Source organism: Sorghum bicolor, chromosome 4 (genome assembly GCF_000003195.3).
Source record: "Sorghum bicolor cultivar BTx623 chromosome 4, Sorghum_bicolor_NCBIv3, whole genome shotgun sequence".
Lineage (NCBI taxonomy): Eukaryota > Viridiplantae > Streptophyta > Magnoliopsida > Poales > Poaceae > Sorghum > Sorghum bicolor.
In genome coordinates this window covers 14205363-14213515 of record NC_012873.2, presented here as the reverse complement: position 1 = coordinate 14213515, position 8153 = coordinate 14205363, and the positions used below count along the sequence as shown (strand labels likewise).

The following is an 8153-nucleotide window of genomic DNA, read 5'->3' as shown; positions in this document are numbered from 1 at the left end:
CCATTTTGTATGTCTTTTCGTACTACCTTGCGGTCTCTCCAATTCTTGGTTTCTTGTTGATACCTGGTGATGTTCTCCACTGCCTCAAGTCTTATTGATTCTAAGGTTTCCTTGCAGTACTCTTCATCTTCAGCCAACTGCTGCTTCATGGAACGCAGGCTTTGGTGTTTGATTTCTTCGGGCAACATTGCCTCTTCCCCATACAAGAGCTTGAATGGGGTGAACCCAGTTGTTCTTGAAACTGTTGTGTTATGTGACCATACAACTCTTGGTAGTTCTTCAACCCATTTCCCCTTGCGTAGGTTGAGTAAGGTCTTGGAGATTGCGGAGAATATTGTTCTGTTTGCTCTCTCCACGGCCCCGTTTGACTCTGGGTGATAAACAGACGCGAAAGCAATTTTGGTTCCTATGTGATGGCAGAATTCCTTGAATCTGTCTGAATCAAACTGCTTCCCGTTGTCAACTGTGAGCAAGCGTGGAACTCCGAATCTGCACACTATGTTCTGCCAGAAAAATTTTCTGATTGTTTCAGAGGTTATGGTTGCCAGTGGCTTAGCTTCGATCCATCTTGTGAAGTATTCGATGGCCACGACGGCGAATTTGTTTCCCCCCTGGGCAGTTGGCATTGGGCCTACCAGGTCCATTCCCCATCTCTGCAACGGCCATGATGCTGGTATGAGCTGAGTTAGTGCTGAGGGTCCTGACTGAATTGGTGAGAAGGTTTGGCAGGCTTTGCATGTCTTCACTATTTCTTCAGCATCTTTAATGTGAGTTGGCCAGTAGAAGCCTTGTCTTAATGCTTTAGCAGACAACGCACGAGGTCCAATGTGAGACCCGCACATCCCGGAGTGTATCTCTTGTAGGAGTTCTCTGCCCTCGCTTTGTGATATGCATCTCAGCAAAGGTTGGACTACGCCTTTCTTGTACAGGATCCCGTCGATGGAGGTGTAATTCCTTGATCTTGCCTCCATCCTCTTGGCTGTTGCTTCGTCGTCTACAGCTGTCTCGCCTTTGAGGCAATCAGCTATTGCCTGCCTCCAATCTTCGCTTTCTGTCAGCAGGACTGAGCGAAAGGCTTTTGGCAACGATTCGGTCGCGGGTGTTGCAACAATTTGGTGGAAGGTTCCTTCTGGCAAGGGGTTGTTGTTGGCTGCTGCTTTTGCTAGCTCGTCTGCCTCGTAGTTTTCGGCTCTTGGAATGTACTGCAGAGTGAATCCCTTGAACCTTCTCTCCAGGCCTCTTACGACGGCCAGATATTTTGCCAGCTCCGGGTTGTGTGCTAGGTATTCCTTCTCCACTTGCCCTGCCACCACCTGGGAGTCTGTTTTGATGAGTAGGGTTTTTGCTCCCGAAGCCTTAGCTTTGTTCAGCCCGAGGATGAGACCTTCATACTCGGCTATGTTGTTTGTTGCTTTGAATTCGAGTCGTACAGCAAACTTTAGTTTGAGTCCAGATGGTGCGATTAGGACGGCTGCTGCTCCTGCTCCCGCTTGACCCCAGGCGCCATCTGTATACAGCGTCCACGGCTGATCAACTACCTTCTCCTTTTCTTTGTTCGAAGGTGTCCAATCTGCCATGAAGTCAGCCAGGGCTTGAGATTTGATGGAGGTTCTGGGGACATAGGTGATATCAAATTGTGACAGTTCGGCCGCCCATTTTCCTATACGTCCGGAAGCCTCTTTGTTCCTAAGGATATCACTCAATGGCTGTGAAGTGGGCACTTTAATCTCATGGCTTTGGAAGTAATGCTTGAGCTTCCTCGATGCACACAGGACCGCGTACGTGATTTTTTCTATCTCCGTATAGTTCAGCTTTGCTCCTGACAGAGCTTCAGATACGTAGTAAACGGGTCTTTGCACCGTTCCCTTACTGTCGCTTGTCTCGTGCACCAGGACACCACTGACAGCGTGATCGGAGGCAGCCACATACAGTAGTAGTGGGGTGTCTGGCTCAGGCACTGTCACAACCAGGTTGGTTGCAATGTAATTTTTTAGATGCCTGAAGGCCTCTGATTGTTCCGGACCCCATTCTGTTTTACCTTCTCCTCTCAACACTTTAAAGAATGGGAGGCTCCGTTCTGCCGATCTTGAGATGAATCTGTTGAGGGCTGCTATTCGGCCAGTCAGCCTTTGCACTTCTTTCTTGTTTGAAGGTTCTGCCATTGACATGATTGCTTTTGTTTTGTCTGGGTTAGCTCTGATTCCTTCGGAGCTGATGATATATCCCAGCATTTTTCCTTTGCTGACCCTGAACACACACTTCTCCGGGTTAAGTTTCAGCCCGGCAGATCTAAGGTTGACGAAGGTTTCCTGCAGGTCCTTGATATGATCTTCCTTGCGCTTGCTCATTACGACAACATCGTCGACGTAGGCTATGATGTTTCTCTGTAGCTGACTTCCTAGAACCTTCCCCATCATTCTGGAGAAGGTTGCTCCAGCGTTTTTGAGACCTTCTGGCATTCTGGTGTAGCAATACGTGCCGAATGGGGTTGTGAAGCTTGCCTTTCCTTCGTCTTCTTTTTTGAGCCAAATCTGGTGGTAACCAGAGAAACAGTCCAGCAGTGAGAATCTCTGACAACCAGCTGCTTTGTCCACAGAGGCATCTATCCTTGGCAAGGGGAAGGAGTCTTTGACACAAGCCTTGTTGAGATCCGTAAAATCTATGCACATTCTCATTTTGCCATTTTTCTTGGGGACCAGGACCACATTTGCCAACCATTCCGGGTATATGACCTCTCTGATGACCTTTGCGTCCAGGAGTCTTTGTACCTCTGCCTTCGCGGCTAAGGTTCTTTCTTCAGACATTTTTCTCTGTCTCTGCTTCTTAGGCCTCATCCTCGGATCAATGTCCAGCGAATGCTCTATTATGTCTCTGATGACTCCTTGTAGGTCAGTGGCACTCCAAGCGAAGATATCTTGGTTCTTTTGCAACACGTCTAGCAATTCGAGTTCCTCCTCTCTACCAAGGGTGGCGGAGATGGTGACCTTCTTATCTGGAACAGCTTCCTGCAGAGGGACACATTTCGTTTCCTCCTGATCAGCCAGGTCTGTTTTCCCCCTTGGCATGTCTGGTGGCTGGGAAGCTTCATGCTGCGTAGAGTCTACGGAGTTTATGTTCCGGTAGGACTTGTAGATTGCTTTCTCTATGTTCCTTGCCTCCTTTTGACTTCCGTGAACCGTTATCACTCCGTGCAGAGCCGGGATTTTCATGCACAGGTATCCCATATGAGCGGCCGCATTGAACTTGTTCAAGAATCCTCGCCCGAATATGGCATTATATGGGTAGTGCAAGTCTACCACATCGAAGGTGACGTACTCTGTTCTTGCGTTCTCCGTTGTGCCGAAGGATACGGGCAAGGCGACCTTCCCCAGAGCATGTATCTGCTTTCCTCCGAACCCGATCAAAGGTGACTCCGAAGGTTGGAGTTGGCTTCTACTGAGCTTCATTTGGTCAAAGGTTCCAGCAAATATTATGTCTGCGGAACTCCCTGAATCCACTAAGATCCTGCTTACTCCCCAACCCGCAACATTTGTTGTTATGACCAAGGCGTCTGTGTGAGGGTAGCTTTCCAATCTTAGATCTTCCTCGGTGAAGGTTATTGGGGTTCTGGACCAATCAGTGCATCTCACTGGCCCTTGAACTGCAACGTTGTTGACGAGCCGGAGGTGATCCTTCTTCTGCTTCTTTGTCTGGAACTCCATTGAGGACCCCCCAGCTATTGGTAAGATCATTCCAATCGTGGGCAGGGGTGTATGAGGGCCGATCTGATTATCAGGGTGGGGTTCGGTTTTTGGTGGTGGTGGGGCTTGGAGTAGCTGTAGCTGGTCTGGGGGAGGAGGTAGTGACTGCTGGTGGGGTTGCGGGGTTTCGATGTACGTAATGTGTGGAGGTCGTGGAGGAACATAGTTTGGTGGAAGGTTGTGGCCCGCGGTTTGCTGGGCTGGGCGTCAAGCTGGTAGGAAGGTGGGATAGTAAGCGGAGGCTAGCTTGCTGGGCTGAAGTGGAGCTGGGTGCTGCTGGCTTGAACCTCCGACATATGAATGGTAGAAGGTTTGAGGGAATGTGTGATTTACTTCCCGAGGTTGAGCGACTGGTATCGGAGGTTGCGGAGCTGACCTGCTCTTGATCCTCTCCTGAGTTTCTTTTGCATCTGGGCAATCTTTGGTGGAGTGACCCTTCTCCTCTCCATGGAAGAAACAATACTGTTTCCGTGGTCGCTGACTTTGATTTTTTCGCCATCCCGCATTTCGACCCCCTCTTCCGGCTTGATTGGGTATGCGTTCCGAGCTTCGCGCTTCCGCTGGTGGACGGTTATTTTCCGGCCTGTCATTTTTCGGTTGCTCGATGTTCATCATCTGTCCACCAGCCTCTCGCTGTGGCCGGCGTTCATCCTGGCTGAGGTTCTTCTTCTGTGGGTTTATATCATTGCTCTGCCTCTTCTGAGAGTTTTGGTCTTCCAACCTTTTGCGGTAGTCGTTGTCTGACCTGCAATACTTCTCAAACTCGTGGTACAGCTCGTGCATGGATGCTGGCTTTTCTCTGGCCAAATGGGCCGCGAAGGGCCCTATGCGAAGACCCTTGATGGCCGCTTCAATGGCAACCTCCTCCGGCACGCCGGGTGCTCTTGCCTTAGTCTGTACGAACCTTTGGAAGTACTCCCGCAGTGCCTCTCCCTGACTCTGGCGACACTGGAACAGGTCCGTGGAGGTCAGTGATTCAACTGCGAATCCCTGGAAATTCGCTAAAATCTTGTCTCGAAGGTTCTCCCATGAATAGATTGACCCGGGTCTCAGCATTGAGTACCATGCCAGGGCATCTCCCTCGGCTGCGATCACGAAGGATTTTGCCATCACAGTCTCGTTCCCTCCAGCTGAGGCCACGGCTGCCTCGAAACTCATCAGGAACTGGCGCGGATCGGCCTTTCCGCTGAATTTAGGGAGCGTGATAGGTTTGTAGGTTGTTGGCCAAGGCGAGGTCTGCAATCCTTCGGACAAAGGGGAGCGAAGGTCCGACGTGCCCCGCAGCATGCCACCGTAGTTTGCCGGTGGCACATCTAGTGTTGGGCCGGCGCTGTTCGGAATAGCGGGCTGAATTGTCGGCTGAGGTGGAGGTTGCATGCTAAGGATTTCTGCCTGCAGGAGTGAAAGCTGCTGCCTGATCTCGGCCGCTTGCGTCGCGGCTACCGCTGCCTCTTGGCTGGCGGCGTAGGCAGCAGCGATCCGGTCTCGCTCTTGCTGAAGGTTCTGCAATTGCGTTTGCAACTGCTGGAGCTCTTGCGCGGCCGTGGGTTGCGCCGGGTCTGCGGCGGGGGGAGGTTCCTGGCGTGTTTCCGGCTGCTCGTTCTCTGGCTGCTCGCCCTCAGAACCTTCTCCCTCCACGGTCGCGTACGTGCTTCGCACGGCCCTCCTCGGCCTTCCTCTCCTGGAGGGCTCTGCCCGAGGTCTTGTGGTGCTTGTTCTCTTTCCAGCCATCGCAGGTTATACTTCGGGGGCCCCACGGTGGGCGCCAATGTTGGGAAGATGCTCTCTGCACTCCCCAACTGTACGGTGAAACGTGAACCTTCTCACTCGGTGCCGTGAGAGGTTTGAGCTCCAACGGACAGTAGGCTCAACGGTGGGTGAAAACAGTGAATGCTCTCTCTCCCTTATTAAAGGCGGTATCGCGCCCCTTATATAGGGCCCGGAAACCGACCTAATGACATTTACATAAATGCCCCGTGACGGTGGGGGAATATTTCAGTATATTCTTTCATCGCAGTCTACTGACCCTAATACACCTGCGTAATTTCACATTGCAAGCCCTTCGTTCATCCTCTGACTGGGGCCTCAGCTGGTCGGAGGCTTGGATCCTCCGCCCAGTTGCGGATCCTTCGACGCTTTGGTGTCGGAGGTTCCTCAGCCCGGCTGGGCCGGAGGTTGCTCGACCCGGCCACCCCGGGAGCTCCTCCTTAGCCTGGTCCAGTCGGAGGTTCCTCGGCCTGGCTGCGTTCTCCCGTCATCCTCGGATCCGGGAGGGTCGGAGGTTCCCACCTTTCCTCGCTCGCGGACCTCCGCCGGTGTCTCAGTCCCTGCACACACTTAGCACGGCCAGACGAGTCGTCAACATTAGCATTTCCCGATGAAGGATATCCTCCGACGCTTCAGGCGTCGGAGGTTCCCCAGGTGAAGGATAACCTCCGACGCTGCCAGGGGGAAGGATGCAGCTGTTCCCCAACATTAATCAATTTAATTAATAAAACATAATTGGCAAACTAATTCGGGAGTTAAATGATGGTTGAGATTTATCTAAGAAAAAAAATGAATTTTCTTGTATTATGAACCAATCTGGCACAAAAGATCTCATCACAAATGGAATGAGAGAGACACAAGAAAAAAAAAATTATAATAATATTTTTAGACATGGCTGGAAGCTTTATTTTATTGCTACTATTAAACAAAGCTACTATTATGCATATTAAACTTATCCATTATTAAGAAGAATATCAACTATAAACACCACCACCACTAATGACTATTTTAGCCTTATTTCTAGCTAATCAAAGGCACTGCTGTTACTAAATATCTTAGTCAAAACATTCAATCAGTAATGCCTATGTTCAGTCGCTGGAGACCTTGATAAGCTACATTAGTCTGCTCAACTGTTTGTACATATTGCTGTAGAATCAAATAATAAGGTCCGCAGAACATTTCCTTCAAAATCAGCTATTTAATTCTATTGATGTAATATGTTACAAGGTACTTTATAAGTAATAAGGTCAGGCGGGAAAGGCAAGGGACGAACATGAAAGGTTCAGAGTACCAAAAGCGAGAGAAAAAGAAAGAGAATATTTACCATACCATGATAAGAAGGCTGAAGGAGGCGCAACCACATCTCTACACCAGCCCCCAAACACTCCTTCTCCCACCACCATCAATGTCTCCTCTTATGCCTGTGGTAACAAAAGGAGAAAAGGTAAATTTAGAATTAATTGCCCCATTACTTAAGAAACAAAAATGCTAGATGTGCATGCCGCACATCCTGTGGGCCTCCCCCACACGGACGCCAGAGACCACACACCACACCACACATCTCTTCTCTACACCACCCCCAAACACCCCCCTTCCTCCTCCCACCACCACCAGACCACACCACCTAGTCCTCAACGTAGCGTGGTAACACCAGCAGACCCGGCATCGGTACCTGATTCGGGTGTGGTGAGGCCATGAAGGCAGGCGCAGAGTAGTACTCTGGCCCAGCGACGAACAACTCACTCTCCTTCTCCCTGGTCGCCTCCCTCTCCTCCATGCTAGACCCACTCCGTGGACTCTGTGGCTCCGAGCTATGGGCGTTGGAGCTTACACCCACTGCTACTACTCTGTGGACTCTTCTTCCACACATCCCAGCGTGCGTCTGAGCTAGACCCACGGCGACTCCCACCACTACTACTCCCACTACTCCATGGACTCCGACTCCCACTACTCCATGGACCACTCCTCTTTCCAACGTCCCAGCGTGCGTCCGAGCTAGACCCTCGACTACTACTCCCACTACTGCTGCAAGGACTCCCACCACATCTCTTTCCAACGTCCCAACGCGCGTCGGAGCTAGACCCAGTCTTTCCCATGTCCCAGCGCGCGTCGGAGCTAGAACCACGGCTCCCCGGTGAGCGACTGAAACCCCACCGGGGTCTACTGCCTGATCCCACTACCGAACCTGCCATGAATCTCCCCCCAACGGAACCACGAAACCGACGGTGAATCGGTGCCTGGTGCGCAGAGAGAACGGATGCCAAGAGAGTTTGAGACGCTCGCCAGTCATGCAACGACCTTTGAATCGCTCAATTCAATAGGTTACTTACGATACTTCTCCCGATTTTAAGCAAGTAGTTCAAGGTTTAAGGAATCGAGGTGGGACTAATCTGGGGGCGGCGGGATTGCGGCCGCTGTCCGCGCCCTCGCTCCGCCGCCTCCGCACCGCACCGCGCCACCGCCCCGCTACCGGCGTCCGACGCACGAGAGGGAACCGGCTGCGGCTAATCTTTCTTGCGGCGTTTCCTTCTGATTGGAACGAAACTGGGCCAGACTGCTAATTGGGCCCAAGACTACGGCGTGGACTCATGTGTCCATATAATAAGGCTGCGCTTCCTCTCTTTTTTTTTCTTTTTATTCACTTAC

At 51.3% G+C, this 8153-nt stretch overlaps 1 protein-coding gene across 1 annotated transcript; it reads right to left on the bottom strand.

The window, feature by feature from the left end:
• On the bottom strand, positions 4070-5471 carry LOC110434752. The gene is made up of 3 exons (XM_021459473.1): positions 5155-5471; positions 4324-5070; positions 4070-4175 (listed from the first exon to the last, which is right to left on the bottom strand). The coding sequence occupies exons 1-3, from the start codon at positions 5469-5471 to the stop codon at positions 4070-4072; spliced, it is 1170 nt and encodes a 389-aa protein (XP_021315148.1).

Excerpts from the sequence above, each read along its gene's own strand:
- LOC110434752 (XM_021459473.1), bottom strand. The coding sequence starts at position 5,471 with ATGGCTGGAAAGAGAACAAGCACCACAAGACCTCGGGCAGAGCCCTCC. Across the intron at positions 5,071-5,154 it reads ACGCAAGCGGCCGAGATCAG|CGCCGGCCCAACACTAGATG; the intron begins GCAGCAGCTTTC and ends TATTCCGAACAG. Across the intron at positions 4,176-4,323 it reads GAGCAACCGAAAAATGACAG|GGTCACTCCACCAAAGATTG; the intron begins GCCGGAAAATAA and ends GGAGAGGAGAAG.